We start from the raw sequence: 18,467 nt of genomic DNA, 5'->3' as shown, positions 1-18,467 counted from the left end.
TGAAGACCAAGCTATTCTTACAGCAGCCTTATTGCAAGCTGCTGCCTGGGACGGAGACAAATGCACGCAACTGTATTTATTTTTCTTCATTATTTTAATTTGCAGAAACTCTCGTACAAACTGCACCTAAAATATTCTACAATATAAAAGCCGCCTTAAGTTCAGTTCTGTGCAATAACTAAATTCATTGTCTGGAGGCGCTACCTGCCGGGATAACTCTTTGAACAGCATGGGAAAACTGAAAGGAGGTTGTTGGGGGGGTGGGGGGGGGATCCCATGGTCGCTTGGCCAAGGGACTGCAGGCCCGGTGGCTTTGTCACATCCGAAGCGGCGCGGCATCAAGTGCAAGGTTATTCTTTAAATCCGGTCGGGAACTCAACCTGCTGCTGACTTGATTAATAGGTGTAAGTGGCTGGGAGCGGGGCGGCAGGGCGGGAGCCGGGAATCACGCTGCTCTCCTATTCGGTTTCTGGGTGGAGCACGAAGTGTTGGTCATGGACCATAAAGCTTTTACTGATTTAGTGCTGCTGCGGTCTGCCAAGCGCTGCGTGCGTCTCTCCTGCAGCACATGAGCAGAGTTTTCATTAAAGCAGTACATACGAGCAGCCCTCGCCTTTGGCACCTGCTTCCAGATCACTTCTGCCTCCTGGGTGTGAATAAAATAGCCCCAGCGTTGGGGTTAGGGGGGCAGGGGCATGCCCCTCTCCTCTTATAGTTCTGGGGGAATACAGACCCCAGATGAATCAAGGGTATTTCCAAGTAGGAAGTATTGTAGGTTATAATTGGTATCCTTAGACAGTCATTTTCTTTTGTGTGTGTGTGATTACTGCTTTAATTTGCTGGAAAGGTCTCTGGAGTCTAGCTTAGGTATTTTTGGACAGTATCATAAATCAAAATAAACATAGTCAAAACTGAAGAAAAATAAGTTAAGACAGAGGAATTGAGACTTAATGTTATCCTTAATAGGTTGGGCTTTTTTCCAAAATAAGTCAATAACAGCTCAACTTCAGTGGAAGGTCAGGTTTTAAAATGCAGTCTCGCGGCCAAAATCTAATTGGGCGAAATTAATGAAAACAGCATGTGACTGGTGAGAATTTTTTTTAAATAACTTTTATGTAAGTTGAAAGAAAAAAGAAAAAGTACTCCAGTTTATTACGGCTTGCTCTCCTCTCTCAGGATTTTATCAGCTCTAGAAGAATGTCAACTTGTATAACAATTCCAAAATTGATTTATTGTTCTTTGTGTGAGTGTCCTTTTCTTGTTTAATCAAAGGCATAATACAGCAACGCTTTGGCTTTTGTGTACTTGGACAGAAAACTTTCAAAGTATTTCCTTCGCTAGAAGGGTTGTGCAGCGTGGGAGCACCAAAGGGGTGGTGGGATCTCCATCCTCAGAGGTTTTTTAGAATGTGGCCAGGCAGTGCCGTGGCTTCTCTGAGGCCACGCTGGCAGCGGTCCCGCTCCGAGCCGGAGGGTGGGCTGGAGACCCCCCACCATCTGCTTCTTCGTTATACCAAAAGGGAAGCAGCTTGGTGAAGAGGACTTGGAGGTACTGGGCTAGAGGCAAGGGTCCAGTGGCTCAGGACAGAAATATCTAGTTAAAAGCAATTCAGTATTTATTGAATAAACACAAAAAAAAGGTCTGTCTACGATTTCGGTTTTGATTCTCCTGTTGGAGTTACTGGGTATTTGCCGCTGATTTAATTAGACATATGGTGAGGCTGTAACTGTCCTATCACAGTTGTTGATTGCAGCCTTTCTCTGGCTAGGAGGTAATATTGTTACTGCCTCCACATAGCTACTAGATGCTGCTTTTAGTTTGGGCTTGAAGTCTTAATGTCGAGGCATCAGCGCTTGAAAGGAAAAGCATCTTGTGCAGCTGCCTGCGCCCCCCCCCCTCCGCAGCCTGGTGGGAGACGTGCCTCTGAAGGAGGGAGCTGTGCACGTTATAAAAACAACAACAAAAACCACCCAGCTCTCTGCTTGTCCTCAGGGACCGTAAGCTGTGACAGTGTTGGATAACCTTGAACTACAAGCCGGATCCTGTGGCCCAACGTGAACTCTGCTTATCCCTGCACGTTGCTTTATCTCTGCCGTTTGCTTAGGCGGAAGAGTTTCAAGCGTAAGGGTTTTGTCAAATCTGCCTGCTTCTGAGATGCCTAAGGGTATCCCCGCATAGAAGAAGGCTTTTGTAAGCAGGAGACTAATTATATCTACCAAAAGGATCTCAGAACTGATGCGTGTAAGCTGCACAGTGCTGGACTCCTCCATTTAACCTTGCCCCGTAGGGAAAAGTAGGCTCCGTGTTCCCTCTCTTTTATCCTTGCCCTCCTCTCCTCCTCTTTCAGTTGTGCTCCAGCCATTAATGGATGTACGGTACACGGCATTTCCCTTGGACGTTTGCAGCGCAAGGAATAGCTGGGTTAGGTGGACAGCCTTAAGTGGTAATACAGCACTGAATGCCTTGCTGCCCTTTATGCCTTTTTCTTTCCCACACCCACGTTATTTTTGGTCCCCATTTTATTGGTGGGGCTGCAAATCACGGATTTGGAAGGGTATGAAGGCGTGACCCCTTAGTGTAATGCCAACCGGTGGGATTTGGGCACCTAAACACGCCGTGGCCAGCGCGTGTTTCAGAAGGCAGCTTGCCTGCGAGCACGCGGACGTTTGTAGCAGATTTGGAAACCAAGATTTTTGTCTCCCGAGTCTCAAGCTGACCACTGAACCATCCTTTCCTCTTCCTTTGCAAGGTCAAGTTCAAACCCGGCTTTAGTAGGATGGCATCCCTTTTTCTTCATTTATTCCATGCTCTTTTCACGGGTCTAGTGTTATGTCTGATTAGCAATTACTGCTCTGATGTGGCAGAATTGGCGCCTCGGTTCCGGCAGCCTTCAAACCCCAGGGAAACAGCCTTCCGTGTTGCTGGCTAATGGTGCATGTCTTACAGCATCACGTGCTATTTCTCCAGTTTAAGTTTCAGGGTTCAGGTACCACTAGTGATTCGCGATAGAAGAAAGGTACAGAGTAGAAGGTGGCTTTACAGTTAAATACAGCAGCACCCCAGAAATGACATAAAACACCGAGCTTATTTCAGTGGCAAGGCTGAAGTTAGGAGATAACGGGCCTTTTCGGCACTTCTGGGTTTTGTACGTTTTGCAGTTTTTAATTAAAAGCCCATATTCTGCGTATTCTTATTCCTTATATGGGCTGGATGTGCAGAATGAGATAATTGAAGGTTTCAAAAGCAATTGCAAACTGTCGTATCCTAATTTTTAAGTACTTGCCTTTGCAGCCTCAATTATATCTCTCTGTCCAATTAAAAATCCCATATATAGAGAGTTAATGTGTTTTACCACGGGATGAATCTACAATAACTTTTTGTCTTCAGTTACTTCAGATTATCACCAGGGTAAATGTGATTGCTTTTTTTCCTCCTTTTTAATTGTAGAGAAGATTCGGTGCTCCACTCTATTTGTTTCCGGATGAAAAAATATCAATGTTACAAAAGCAATCAATGAGTCTTGGCCGAAATAAAGGCGATTCGGGTCTCATATACAAATGTTGCCTTTCTCCTATCTGCATTGCATCCTGCAGTGTTTTCACTGAAAAGTGGTTTGCAAAATCCTGAGAGAAGAAAAAGAAATCTTTATTTTAAGCTTTGATTTGTAATTTTTGGAATATGGACCCCGTTCTGTGATTCCACTTGGTACCAGTGAGGTACTATTCATCTACATTGCTCTAACGCCAGGTTTTTTTCAACGTATTTGCAATATTTAACCTATCTTACCCTCATTCTACATTTCTGCCTCTCCTCCCTTCCCCTCCCTTTTCCTTTCCCCCACAGCTCTCGGGTCTGTGGGTTGTAAATAAGGAATGCAATGTCAAAAATTCCTGGGTGAAAGTTACATCTGGGATGCATTTGGCCCACAGATTGCATGTAAGCCTTTTGGCACGGCAGTCTTATTCTTTTACTGAAAGCAGAGGCTAGAACTCAGCCTGCGCAGCCCCGGGGGACGGCAGAGAGGTTGTGTCATGCTGGCTAATCCTGATGATGAGAATGGATTGAATGGAGAGAGGAAGTGGATGCCCTTTTCTTTTCCTGCTTAGTATTTACCATGTCAATTAGTTTAAAAAAAAAAAAAAAACAAAACACAACAGAAAACCCACAGCCAAAAAAACCCAGTGGAATAGAGGAGCTGTACTTCATTTTGGTGCAAAAGCATCATGGTACGTGATGGGAAGTATTTCTACATTCTGCCATGCCTCGGGAGAGTATAGCATACATAACATATTGCTATCTATATACCTTGAAAAAAATCTGCTCTACTTTCAACTGAGTAATCAAGAGAGGATTTTCTTTTTTTTTTCCTTTTCAAAGCGCAACATTCAAAAGGAAACTCTCTTATCTATTTGAGAATTCAGTATGCTTTTGGAAACAAAAGAGAATGAAATCAGCAACTGTAGGTCTCAGAGCAACACTGATTTTAATAATGTAAACTTTCTTCTCTAATGAGTAATAAGCAGTTCCATCTTCCATGGCCTTTTAAAATTGCTTTTAGTAAGGGACTGGATTTGTTTTAATCCTTTTCAGTATGTAAAGCCCCAGATATTTCAATCCCTTAGGGGCTCAGTATTTTCTAGCTCTGATTGAAAAGGCAGAGGAAAACAGCTTTCAGAAATTGACGGAATCTGTGACTGATACAATTTAATTTTTTTTTTATCCAGAGAGTGACCCAAAAGTGTCAGTTAAGAAGAAGATGTCTGGCATCCCACCCTGTGGATTAGTAGCAAACAGGCATATCATCTAGGTACAGTAGCTCTTTGTGCTCTGACCTAGTTGTTTCTGTTCTGGCTTGTTCTTTCTTGAAAGGTTATTTGGAAGAGGAGCAGAATTTGCTCAATAAACAGCTAAAGCAGTATCACCTGCCACGTGAAGTGCTTCCCTTTAAAATGGGCCCTAGCCCCATAGGATTGCCAACACCTAAAACTGTCTGCTCTGCCGCGTAGGCAGAATGGATGCTCTAAAAACACCTAAGATGGTTTATTCTGGAGGATGCTTTTCCCAAGGAAGGGTTAAGAGAGCCTTGTCTGGGATCAGGCCGGTATTTGTGGGGTGTTCTAGTGAGTTCAGCTTGATCGTATTATTTGTACCTGGTTAGCAATTAATTGTTGCTGTTGTCCTGTATAAACCTGCATCGGTCTTGTGTTGTGTGCATGCATAACTGTTAACTTAGCTGTGTTTTCTTTTTCCTTAGATATTTCCAGAAAGTGCCTCGAGGAAGCTTCCTCATGTAGAAAAATCCTGCGAGAAACACAGTGCGCTTTCTGGCAACTTGTGAAGCAAAGCTGTCAAAATGGCAGAAAATAAGGACAGTAATATTAAAAACGCAGATGTGAGACCCAAAAGCAGCCGGAGCAGAAGCGCGGACAGAAAGGACGGTTACGTCTGGAGTGGAAAGAAGCTCTCCTGGTCTAAAAAGAGTGAGCATTGTTCTGACGCTGAAACAGCAAGCGCTGCGGGAAGGTCAGGGACTAATTTAAGGAGCCAAGAGAGGAAGTATAGCTGCTCGTCTATCGAGCTGGATCTAGACCGTTCGTGTGGTCACAGGTTTTTAGGCCGGTCTCTCAAACAGAAGCTGCAAGATGCTGTGGGTCAGTGCTTTCCCATAAAGAATTGTAGCAGTCGGCACACCTCAGGACTGCCATCAAAAAGAAAAATTCATATCAGTGAGTTAATGCTAGATAAGTGTCCTTTCCCCCCGCGCTCGGAGCTAGCTTTTCGGTGGCACTTGATCAAAAGACATACAGCCCCTATAAGTCCAAAAGCGGAAGACTGGATAATTGCTGATTTGTCCCAGCATGAGGAGAGGGAGGATCAGCTGCGAGACGATGAGATTGCCAACGGGGGAACGGACTCTCCCTCCCAGTCCTGCGACTTTACCGACAGCGGTTCCTCTAGGGGTGATTCGAGGTCTGAGTTGGTTACCGGTAAGGTGGTAAGGAGCAGTAAAGATGAGAGCGATATGGACTCCGACGATGAAGTTATAACACTGTGCACAAGTTCTAGGAAAAGAAACAAGCCCAAATGGGAAACGGATGATGAGCTGCTACGGATGGAAACACCTCCGAAATACCATACGCAGATTGATTATGTCCACTGCCTAGTCCCAGACCTCCTCCAGATCAATAACAATCCCTGCTACTGGGGAGTCATGGATAAATACGCAGCTGAGGCGCTGCTAGAAGGAAAGCCAGAGGGAACATTTTTGTTACGAGATTCTGCCCAAGAAGACTATTTGTTTTCTGTGAGCTTCAGGCGCTACAGTCGTTCCCTCCACGCACGGATAGAGCAGTGGAATCACAACTTCAGCTTTGATGCCCATGATCCTTGTGTCTTCCATTCTCCCGACATCACGGGACTCCTAGAGCACTACAAAGATCCGAGTTCCTGTATGTTCTTTGAGCCGCTTTTATCCACTCCGCTAAACAGGACTTTTCCTTTTTCTCTTCAACATATATGTAGAACAGTTATTTGCAACTGTACAACTTACGATGGTATTGACGCACTTCCCATTCCTCCGTCGGTGAAGCTGTATCTGAAGGAATATCATTACAAGTCGAAAGTTAGAGTACTCAGGATTGATGTACCAGAGCAGCAAAGCTAGAAAGTATTTTTATGAAAGAATGAAATTGTCTCTAAACAGACAAATAGCGTGTTCAGTTTTTCTTCCTTCTAGGGGTCTTTTTTAATAGCAATTTTTTTTTTCTTTCTCTGCAGATTATTTACCACCCAAACTAGCCTCTGTCTGAGGCTTTTTTATCCAAATGTACTTTGAGTCTTCCCAGCTCTCTTTTTTAGAAATTATATTCATTGTGGGCTTTTGGTACTGTTCCCAAACTAGAGTTTTACGGAATTTCAGGTAGGCTTTCCTGTATTTCTATAGATGGATAGTCTTTAGACCTAAAACCCCCTAAAAATCAGTTTTGAACTTGATCTGTCTTTTATATTGTAATTTACGTACGTTGCTGACATGTTTGAAATAACACACTGTTAACTAAAGATTGACTCCTCTGTATTTTCTGCATTTCTTTTAAAACGAGTGCTCTAGCCTCTGCGTGTGTGTATGTATGTCCGTCCATATCTAATAGAGTAAATTCATCAGTCTATTTCTAACATTACTATTCCTAGCAAAATGAAGTTTGAAAGAGGATACGACCTTTCTATAAATACATCCGGGGACTAAACACCAGGGAGGGGAAAAACAATTCAAGTTAAGGACAACACTCAGTAGAGGAACAAACGCGGATAAACTGGTCATGAAAAGATTTTGGTTGGAAAAGAGGAAGGCTCGTAATCGTCAGAGCAGCGGGGTTCTGGAACAGCTTTTCGTTTTGTATAATAGCAGTAAAAAGCAAACTACTCATAAACTGGGATTTGATCAGTGTCTGGAAGGGATAACGACATAGTTGCTTATGGTAGATGGGGCTTGGACTTGGTAACTCTATTTCTATGCTGCTATTTCATTACATGAAATACCCGGTTTTCACCATAGGAGCTGCTGCTTCTGCAATGATAAAGCATGGGGCGGGAGGGTGAGAAGGAAGATATTTCCTTAAAAATCTGCATATTAAACTATCTGATCTTGCATGGTCGATCCTGAGGTGATAATGAATAACTCTCTTACTTTGTTGGGGGGGGGGGTTGTTAATAGGTATAGTTTAAAAAAAAAAAAGTCTGCAGATTAGATTTTTCTTGCAGTGCGAAGCATTTGGCCGAATGGCCTCCTGCCAAATTCCGTGTACGGGAAAACCATGCATGGGTAATGCTCCTAAAAGCATTACTTACATTACACGGATAGGCAGATCTGCTGCTGAATTATTGGTGAAATCCCAGTGAGGCTCGGTGGATCTGGGTTCAGGCGAGAAACTCGGTTGCTTTCCAGGCTGGCCTCGGGGTGCAGCTCCAGGAGGTGCGGGAGCGACCTGCGGTTCTGTTGTCTTCGCTTGTGTGTGCTTTATCTCCTCTCACAAATCCGGGCCCAGAACTGCTCCGCCACAAGTATGCGAGATGATGTCATTGTAACTACAACCACCGCACTGGTTCCTCTCCTTTGATCACAGGGAGCGCTTGCATCCTCTTGAAATGCTTTTGAAAGGGAGACCCCGAGCCTGCACATTACAAATGTGTTCAATTTCATGCATGCAGAAGATCTTATCAAAAATCAGCAATTACCCGTGTGCGTGAGGTTATGTGTGCGTGCAGGCTAGGAGCGGCGGAGCACAATGCTGCGGAGTCTCGCTCCCAGATTGTAGACTAAGCAATATTTCTATTTGAATCTCGTAATTTCACCTTGTACAGAATCCTACGGATTTGTGGACATCAAATCCGTCCTGCAAGCTGCGTACTCGGGAGTTACCAAGGAAGCTTTGCCATGCAACTCCACCGGGGACCGGCTACCCTGCCCTTGCCCGCCCCTCCCCAGCAGAGAATACCCTTTCCACTAAACCGCTGTCATTGTGATGATGTAAACAGATTTCCAGGGACATCTGCTTAGAGACCAGCCCGTTTGTTTTCACTGTGTTTTAAATAAGTTTTGAACCAAAGTCTCCAGGGAGAAAATGCTAACACATCAGTCTGTCGCATCGCACATGGATGGATACGCTAAGGGACGAGCTCTCAGCTGCTGTAAATCAGCGTGGCTTTATTGATACGCTTATAACAGCCTATACCAGCTGAGATTCTCCCTCCTCCATATGCCAATGATAATTGTATGACTGATGTCAGGAAAATTACCCTTTTCTTCTGTGATCTTTTCCTCGTGCTGCTTCCATTCGACTGGCGTTGCCTTTTGCATAAATTGTATTTTATCAAGGACAGCTTCCTACTAGTAACTCCATTTTTCCCTCTATCTATCACGGCCATTTTCCGAATACAAAGTGAGTGAGCACCGGGGATCATCTTTGCTCTGCTCTTTTACGCTGTGCCCGTCATGGTGGAATGGTGACTGTGGCTGCAGTACGAAGTCATAGTATCTGCTTCAAAATCTGACTTCAGAGAGTGACGTCGGAGATACCTGCAGTCTGCTTGATTGAAATTCTCTTTCAGAAACTCTTAATTAGGGCAAAAAGCTCATAATTTTAGATAGAGATTAGCGTTATTATTTTTATCGCAAGACCGCAAAAACCAGATTTCGACCAAAAGTTGTACTTGCTTTGGAAGTTAACGAAGGCCACCATCTCTTTCAAAGTCAGCAAAGATTTTGTGCCGTCAAAAGGAAAGGCCATGAAAGAACCTTTTTTGGGGTATAGTTCCCCAACGCCCTGTGTTTTCAGTGTCGTTCTGTGTGCAGCCTACATTGTTTTGACATTCGTTGATGCATCACTTACCCCAAAAATGTCTTGAGCCTGCCAATTTTAGGAGACCTATATAACATAGCAGTTGGGGGAAGAAGGTGCGGCACATAAAAATAGTGCCTTTGGACTGTGGGCCAGTTAATTGCATTTTATTTAGAGAAATCACATGTAGAAAACATCGATGAATGGGGTTTTGTGGAAGTTTACCCTATTTTTTTCTTGTTTTATTCGTCCAGATCATTCATACCTGTGTGACATTTGTACCCCATGGCAGTGAGTTGTGCATACGTGTGCAGTCTGTGAGAGACAGATCCATTTCATGAAGTACACATTTTTTTATGAAACACGAGAACTCAAAGGTCTATTTTGCTTAAATCCATGTACCCTTTCTTCTCTTTTTTCTCTTTTTTTTTTTTTTGTTTTAAATAAGCCTTGTAGAAATTAACTGGTTTTACAATATGCCAAGAATTGTCATCCTAAAGTTTTCCTCCCGCTGCTGTCATTAACAGTCTTACCGGTGCTGCTCGCTCCTTTGTAACACCTTGCATCTGAAGTATGATCCAAAGATAACCAAGTCTTGAAGTTCAGTGTTGAAGCCCTCTAAGAAATTAGCCTCAGAAACAGGGTAAGAACTTCCATTTTCCAAGCCCCAGCTCTTGCAAGACAGAGATCCCAAGTTCTTCAGGACGAAGATTACATGTGGAACACGGAAAGGTACGGAGACATGCGGAAAAACACAGGCTCAAGACTACGCAGCAGGTCAGTGGCTGAGCGAGGACGTAATCCAGAGGTGACCCTGGCCGCAGCCCCCCTGTTTTGGGGCACCCAGCCAGTTCTGCATCAGGAATTGTGTCGGCATGACGCAGTTTGTATTGTTTTGAAGGCGGTTCCATAGGAGGACAGTAGAAACACAGCGTATTGAATCAGTGTGAACAGCTTCTGGTAAGAAAAAAGATCTGATTTCGAGAAATTATTTTTGTATAAGGGAGGGGGAAAAGGTCGGGCTCTTGACGCACGCTGGGCAAACAACATATACGAGCTATTTTTACAGGATGGTTTCAAAAAAATTAAACACTCTTTACACATTAATTGTGTTCTCTGGAGTCTGCTTTTGCCTGAAGTGACTTTTTGCAGCTCTATAGTAACGTCAGTTGTTGGCCCAGTACCGTCAATACAGAGCAACTCCAGCTCCATCGGAATCATTGATGGGTTTGGGGTAGTTTGTGTGTCCAATAATTGGGAGTACACGTTTCCTCTCGATTTTCCCATTCTCAGCACTTGTCTTGATGAAATCCAGGGCATATTTGGAACAGGATATGTGTATCTATAGTAGCATATCCAACTTAACAAAAAAAAATAAACTAGTGATCACAATTTAAATGCTTTCCTTTTAAAGATGCTGGTGTGTTTCCAATAGAAAGAAGAAATCCTTGTATGATGCAGTCATACATGGCCTTACTGCAAAATTGACATGCTCTTAAATAATTAAAAAGGGGGATACTTTAATTTTGAAAAAGGATGCTGGAGGAAGGAGGTTAAAGGAAGCTTTTAGTCAGCTCTAAGGCTAGATTTATTGATCTAGTGATCAATCCCTTTCTCTTTCCTGAATTTAAGGCTAATGGGAGACTGTGGTCAGAGATGAGTGGCTTTTAGTTAAGGTTTTTGACTCTTATAAATAATACAACAAATGTCCTAGTAAGTAATAAGAAATAAGATACTCACTCATTCTTTTTAAATAGAACAGATGTGGCAAACAAGACTCGGCTGTAATTTTTGAAGTCATTTGTTAGACAAATTGCTCTTCTCTACTTCTTTTACAAGGGAGACATAAACCATTACATTATTTATTCATGAATCATAGCCATTAAGATGATAAATCAAATTATCAGCTTCCTGTCTCTCTTCGGTTTTAATCATTTTTTATCGTTCATGCAATATAAAGACGGCTTCCTTCCTATGAAACAAGAGACCTTCAGAGACCTTTTTATTGTAAACGTACATTTCCTTCCCATTTTTAAGTATATCCTAGTGACTTTCTCTGTCAATTTTATCTGCAATAAAAATCCAATAAGGAACTTGTACATTGATTCAATATAGCAAAGTTAGCTACAAAGTAAGTGATTTTGGTTAACCTCTGAAATAACGTGGTACTGGAAAACGCACTTAAAGGATTTTTTTCTGCCACCCCTAAATGTGCATGGTAGTATCCTACATTTAATAGAGAGAAATCTTGACACAAGCTCACATACTGATAGCAGGACCTTTCTCAAAAGGTTTAATATGAGCTCTGCAGTAGCACCGCTTTTTTTATACATTTAAGCTTACTTTTTCTGCTATTTTCACACAGCCAGTATGTCCTTGCCCCTTCCCATAAGGTGGGAGAGCTACGGTTACTCTGTGAGCTGAGGGCGTTTCACGCATCCTTTCCTCGCTTGCTTTCCGTCTGCATCTGTCTGGTTCAGCATCTAAAACCGCCGTAGGACGAGCCGCACGTGACGTGGTGTGGGTGGAGAAGTTGTCCATTCAGAAAGAAAGGCACATCAATTTCCATGCCGAACGGCGGCAGCTAACTGGTTTTAAACTTGATCGTCCTTGTTAAATACTGCTCTCAGGAAGCACCGATGAGGTCAGAGTTACCGAGGATGGGAGGAGAGCCTCCGTCTGCATCGTTAGAAACACTCATCTGTGCTACAGCGTAAAAATCAATACTTGTTTACTCAACTCTATGAATAATAGAGTTTTGAACGTAAATATATAATTTATGCATCTAAAGCCAAAATGCGTCCTCAGGCCAGCCTCCCCGCTGGCGGGTCCTTACGAACACCTCCCTGCGGGGATCCTTGCAGGGTTAGAAAAGACTGCCACGTGCCCCGCGGATGTCCTCGCGTGGGTACTCCAGTGATTTTATTGCTGGGGAGAATCCCTTGAACGGCGTGTGTTTGGGACCGGTCAGAGGGATGTCTGGATCAGAGAGCATAGCTCCCGTGGTGGCCACAGCATGATTACAAGTCATAGCAGGCTCGTTAGCCCATTAAGGATGTCTGGCCGCTGTAGAGGGCCAAAGCCGGAGTCCCTCTGCTAAAGCTGGCCCTTGTGAATACGGGTCCCTCTTCTCCCCCGCGGTGCAGAGGTGCGAGGACGACTGTCTGGCGAGATACAAGGACGACTGCCTCGTGGGGCACCTGCCACCGCAGGCAGCGGCGTCTCCACATTCCCACCGCGGTGGCGATGCCTTTTTGCAGAGAGCATGCCCTGCGAAGTCCAAAAGCGTTTGTCTCCCGGTCATCCTCGTTATGCTTGTGGCTCTGGCATATCAAAACGGTGCGGCGGGGAAAACACCGGGCTCGTGTTAACATACCGTAACCCAACAGCACAAAGCCATTGCTGGAAAAGTACCAACTTAAGAAAGATTTGAATCCAGCTTCGAGGTAGGAGGCCCTATTGGCTACCGGGGAGCCCTTCCATCTTATTTTCCTTATTTTTCTTTTTAATTCTTTGGGGAGGAAAAAAAAAAATCTTAGTTATTTCTTAAGTCTCATGTTCAGCCACTAGCTAAGGGCATCTCTGAGTTTGCCTCAGTCAAACGGGTTCATTGCCAGACCTTTTTTTTTCACGCGCATCAACCGGGATAGACTACAGTCCACTGCTTGTGCGGACGTGGGATTTTTTGTTTAAGGCAAAGGCTGGGTTTGTCCTTCGTTGCAGTTACGTGATTGTGTTTCTAGGTCAGGTCTTTATGCGTAGTCACATGAAGTTTCAATTTGGACAAAACACCCAGTAAGGGTCTTGATGCTTGATGCTGTTATGGTTAGAAAGTTGTCTGATCAAATTTTGTTTCCAATTAAAAAAATTGGATTAGCTCTCAGACTGAGACCTTCGCTGTTATTTTTAGTCTACAACTAATGAACCCCTGAAAATAGAGTGTATAATGAAAATACGGTGATTGGTTCTGCTGGGATGGTTGGGAAAATACATTAGCAGATCAGAAAGGGTAATAAATCTTCTGTCACAACCTTCCTCATTAAACTAGATAATTTGAAATTGCCTCTAGTGTATTAATCAGTTCGTTATTTTGTAGGGGAGCAACACACAAGACAAAAGAGTAGTGTTCTTTTAATTGATATCCAAAGCCTGAAGAAAAAGATCAAGCAGATCTAGTCAAGAAAAATCAATCTGAGCACTGGCAGCGTTGCTGTACAACTTGTTCGGAGCCATCCGAAACGTCACATCCTCCGACTGAGGGGAAGGAGGAAAGGTCTCTAGAAAATACTGGGGGAGAGAGGGGCAGGGGGAAGGCAACAGCTCTACTAAATCTGACATAGTGTTTTCCTCCGCCAGCAAAGCTGCAAAATCAGATAATTTCAGATCTGTGGCTATTTTTTTTGTGATGGTTTTAGCACATTAGAAATGAACAGCCCTCAAAACTTAATTTCTTGACTTTATCAGCACCTTAGTGTTACTCCAGAGGCATCTAATGCTTCCAACAGGCAAAGGGTGCCGTCAGCCCGAGGGAAGGCTGTCTGCAGGAGCACGAAACATAACCTGAGTGGGAAATTGCAGCAGGAAAGGGGAGTTTGGGGTGACAGCTGAACCGAGGAAGGAACCCAGTGCCGGGGTGCAACAGAGACTTTTCTTTGTGTGGCTAGCTGTGACCTCTCATCAGCAGGTGGAAATCTCCACCCTGGTGTTTTTGGCAAGGAATTTCTCTGTGTGATCTTCAGCCTCCCCAGAAATTCCTCATTTTTCAGGACACCTTTGACCTGGCAAGCTGGAGGCGGAGGGCAAGCTGAAGGCTTTTCTTGTCCATCTCTTTACAGCAAAAACGCTGGCATTAGACTAGAAGATGCCGGAGATCTCGCTGCCGCCAAGGTAACACAGGGTTGGCAAGGGGGACATCCTGTCGCTTTTATATTCCCGTCATTTTTATACTCTCCGAGCCAAATTATATCTTGGTGTGATGCTGCTGGCTCCGGTATCCTCATACGCAAGGAATCTTGGTCCCGTGCCCAAGGAGAGGGCAAATGTGAAGGGGAAATAGGAGAACGTTTTATTGGGGAAGACATATTCAAAGGCGGCACTGAGTGGGAGGGTGTGAGTTTGAGTACGCCAGCCAGATGAGGCACTTGCCCTTTGTCTCTTTTACGTTGATTCACTAAGAACACACGCGTTTATTAAGACAAGCCAAAAAAACCCTCCTCTCCCTGTTTGAGCAAATGCCTCTTCCCGAGTCCTCCTCTCCTCCAAGGGAGTCGGGGAAAAAAAATCAGCTCTCGCCCTTTCCCAGCCAGCCTCTCTCAGGCATGGGCAATGCTTGGTTTCTGCTGGATGTTCCCTCCTGACAGGATCTTCTGCTGCCAGAGGTACGATCTGTTGGTACAAATTACCTGAGTGGGCGGCAGATTCTTGGCTAGACAAAAGACTAGCCAAGGAATAAAAGGATCCTTTCTTTCACAGGAGCCAGGGGGATGCACTGAATACTTTGTTGTTGTTCTTCATTTAATAGCAAGAGCGCAAGTAAATAATCCCTTGCTTTATCTGATGCGCTCCTTTATTGTGGTTCCAGGCAGACAGGATTATTGAGAGGGAAGGAAGGGGGAGGCAGGGAAACTGGGGAACCGGAGTCGCCTCTTTCCAAGGGCTTCCCGAGCCAAGCGTTGTGCCCCTGCTCTTTAATCTGCTGTCCTTCTTCCCCAGATTGCACTCTTAGCTGCTTTGATACCCACAGGCTGGAATCAACCAGCAGTCCCGAAAGCACATTTTGGAACCCTGTTTGTCAAATGTTTGGCCACGTTAGGGTAGAAATTATTCCAGATAAATTCGTTCAACGCTTTATGAGCTAAAAATGGCACATTTGTTATCGCACAAATAACATATGGCATTAGCAAATGAAATTTAATGTTGCAGCAGCTGAAATCACAAGTGTAGCTTATCCACCTTAACCTGAAATGACCCGCGGTAGGAAGCGAAGCGAAAAGATGTACACCTCCGTCCGTCCCACGTTGGCTGGAGTACGGTCACGAGCATCCAAAATCCTTTCTTTCACTGCCTCTGCCAGCTTCGGCTTCATTGTGTTTGTACTCTAACACAAGAGTTTTGCACTGACTTGTCCAGTTTTATATAGAAGCGGAACATGTGAGTGGCCATGCCAGGCTGGGCCAAAAGTCCATCTAGGCGAGTGCCCTATCCCCAACAGCGGCCACAAGCCAAGGCTCACGGAAGAGTAGCTCAGGCAGTGGCCGGCCCAATTCAGCAACGGGTGCTTTACTTGTCTGAAAATCAGAATAAGCATCACTAGTGGTGGAAATGTTACGAAGTTATTTTGGATGAGGCTCTAAATGGCTGTATGCTGGTGTTTTTACAGTCTAAATGCGACAGCGTGTCTTAATTTCGAACAGCAGGGAGATTCATTGCAAACAACGGACTGCACATCAGTGAATGAATGAGAGTAGATCTCCACAGAAGTATACTTAATTCATTTGCCAATTACAGTTCGTTTTTAATTATGAAACTACATTTTAGCCGGCACGTAATATATACTTTGTCTGAAAGAAAAGTAATTTCGAGCAGTATCAGACCTAACTACAGTTCTGGCTATTAAATCTTTTCTGAGGGGGAACGAGTCAATTCTACCGCACTTCAGCATAATCGTTTTGAGGTCTGATCCTGCAACCTGCGCTACCTACTTGTTCCTTAGAAACAATTTGTGCGATTAGGAGCTATTCATAAGTTTAAATAGCATTGCACTTCGTGTTTTTACCTCCTGTTACTTCATTAAACCTGCGGTTCAAAGAGCGGCGCTGGGGGCAGGTCTCCTGTTCGGGGAGTTGGTTCTTTCTGCTATTTTGGCAGCACATCTTGTTGTTTTGCCAGAACGTGTTTAGCTAAAGTAGCGCCGAGGAAGGAGTGTGACATGGTTCAGAACGAGACCGGTTTTCTCAGGTCACCAACCGGCCTGGACCCTGTGACGCTGGGCTGAGATATTACCGAGGAAGTGTTATTCCTGTTCGGTATTTGTATTGCAACAGTAGCTCGACACTGCTAACCTCAAAACTAAAACAAGGAGATGCGCCATCTCCCGAAGCATTTCAAGTCCAAGCATAAAATGGGAAACAATATATGAACATAGGAGAGGTGGTGGAGGGGAGTGGGCTCTGCAGCAGTGGTACTAACCAAGTCCGGGGCAGCAGTTGTGGGATGGGGAATCGAAGGACGGGAATTTCCCGGAGGAGGAGGAGGAGGAGGAGGAGTACGAGCTCCTGCCAAGCCGAGCAAAGGCAACGGGGGACCTGGGAAAGCAGGCAAGCTGCAGCGGGCAGCGGAGTTTGCTGGAGGCAGTTTTTAAGTGCCCATTCTGCTAAACTGCCTCCAGCACAGCCCTGGGGAGCACGAAATAACAAGGCAATTAAGTCCTCAGATCCCTGTGATATTGTCAGAGTGGAGCCCGGCATGTTTTGCAATGTACTTTATCACAATGGCCAGTTCCTTTTCTTTCTAAATGGCTGTGCACGAGGAATATTTCTGCTAATTAATTAGGATGCATTCACCCCTGGGGGGAGGGGAGGAGCTTACAGTGGGGATTCGAAATCTGTTTCTTCAGACAATATTACATTTACAGGGAGTAGCAGCGCTTACCCCCAGGCAGGGAGAACTGAGATAACACATAATGCTCACCCGTACAGCCTGGAGCTGTAAGACTCTGGTCTGGCAGGGAGGAGAGCAGCCCGGCTGCTGGGAAGACTCGGGATGACGTTCCGACGTAGGACTTCCATGAAAAAAAATCCAGTGCCGGATTAACATTTTCTTGCCCTGCTTCAGTGAGAACTCCCCCGGGTAAACCTGCACAAAGACAAACCCGTCACCCAAACCCAGCTGGGCTGAGACTTTCTCATCTCAAACCTCATACGAAAAGCCCCGAAATCAATGAGGAAGCTTTGCAATGAACTTTGGATCAGGCTCATTCCAAACCTTCCGTTATCTCACTTCCAATTTATCACTGAAATGTCTGTAATTCTCCCTGAGGAGCCTTTCTAGTATTTAAACAGCTACTACCCTGCATAATTTCTTCCTGTTTTCATAAGAGAGAAGAGGAACTGAGAACATTATGCTAAATGCCTCAAGAGCCCAAAGAATAGAGATTTTCATGGAATTTTCTGAATTTATTATCATTGCTAGTTATGTGGCTGGAAACAACCCCCAGGTTAAAAAGTTCAAATGTTTGCTTTCTTTTCTTTTTTTAGTGGCTCTTGCTTGAAATGATCCCAACTTCAGTTAATTCCAGCCACGTCTGCACTTTAAAGAAGCTCTGTCAGACAGATATTAAAAATATTTAAATCTCATTTATTTAAAGGAATCCTTCATACTTGGGTGACTATTGACTTGACAAATCCATTTGACCTAAAATACGACTAAGAAGTGTATTTGCAGTGTGTTTATTAGTTCAGAAGGAGTCTTTCCCGGGCTAATCTCTTTTCTGGATGTACTCTTCCAGCAGGCTGATGGAAAAATAAGACCCAAAGAAGGAAGTGGATTCTTAAGAGCGGTCATGAAAACGGCTTTATTCTCAGGGCATTTTTGCATGGCATTAGCAACTAAAAGGCACCACTTCAGCGCTGGCACTTCAGCTATTTGCTGAATCAGGGCCTGAAAGCTGAAGGGAAGGAGGAGGAATGACACGGGTGTTACGCCCACAGATTTTCTCAGAGCATTAAGTGACTATTAGCTGATGTGACAAGATTTTACCGGATTAAAGTTGCAGTGGATGTGCTCTTTCGATGGGGTAGCCCAAAACTGACAAGGCAGTGGCAGCCGTCAGGTCCCTGCCTGGAGCAGGGAGGGTAAAGGTAAGATACAAAACCTTAGTCCTGGAATGGACTAAACTCCCTCAGCTGCACCAGGTGCCTGGGTTCATGCCGATTGATCATAGAAATGTTGGGGCGAAGTATCCCCGCTCTGAGAGACTCCTGAAACTACTGAAATTAACAGGGGAGCGTCAGCTTGGTCTTCATCTGGAGGATTTTGGGTCAGACGGCCAGCTTCTGTTCAGCTGCTACTCACGCACCTCCCAGATGTGTGAGTAAAACGAGCCCCCCCGCCCCGAGCCAGGCTCTCCACCAA

The 18,467-nt window shown here is 44.5% G+C and overlaps 1 protein-coding gene across 1 annotated transcript; it reads left to right on the top strand.

The window, feature by feature from the left end:
• The first annotated feature begins 4,766 nt into the window (after nucleotides 1–4,766).
• SOCS4 (suppressor of cytokine signaling 4) lies at nucleotides 4,767–7,109 on the top strand. Its single transcript, XM_009322917.1, has 2 exons — nucleotides 4,767–4,807; nucleotides 5,255–7,109. Exon 2 carries the CDS (start codon nucleotides 5,354–5,356, stop codon nucleotides 6,662–6,664), a length of 1,311 nt encoding a protein of 436 aa, XP_009321192.1. The 5' UTR covers nucleotides 4,767–4,807; nucleotides 5,255–5,353; the 3' UTR covers nucleotides 6,665–7,109.
• Nucleotides 7,110–18,467: the final 11,358 nt, after the last annotated feature.

The sequence above is a fragment of the Pygoscelis adeliae genome, unplaced genomic scaffold, assembly GCF_000699105.1.
Source record: "Pygoscelis adeliae isolate BGI_AS28 unplaced genomic scaffold, ASM69910v1 Scaffold314, whole genome shotgun sequence".
Lineage (NCBI taxonomy): Eukaryota > Metazoa > Chordata > Aves > Sphenisciformes > Spheniscidae > Pygoscelis > Pygoscelis adeliae.
Note: the sequence above shows the minus strand (reverse complement) of the source record. Positions and strands in the feature narration are given on the sequence as shown.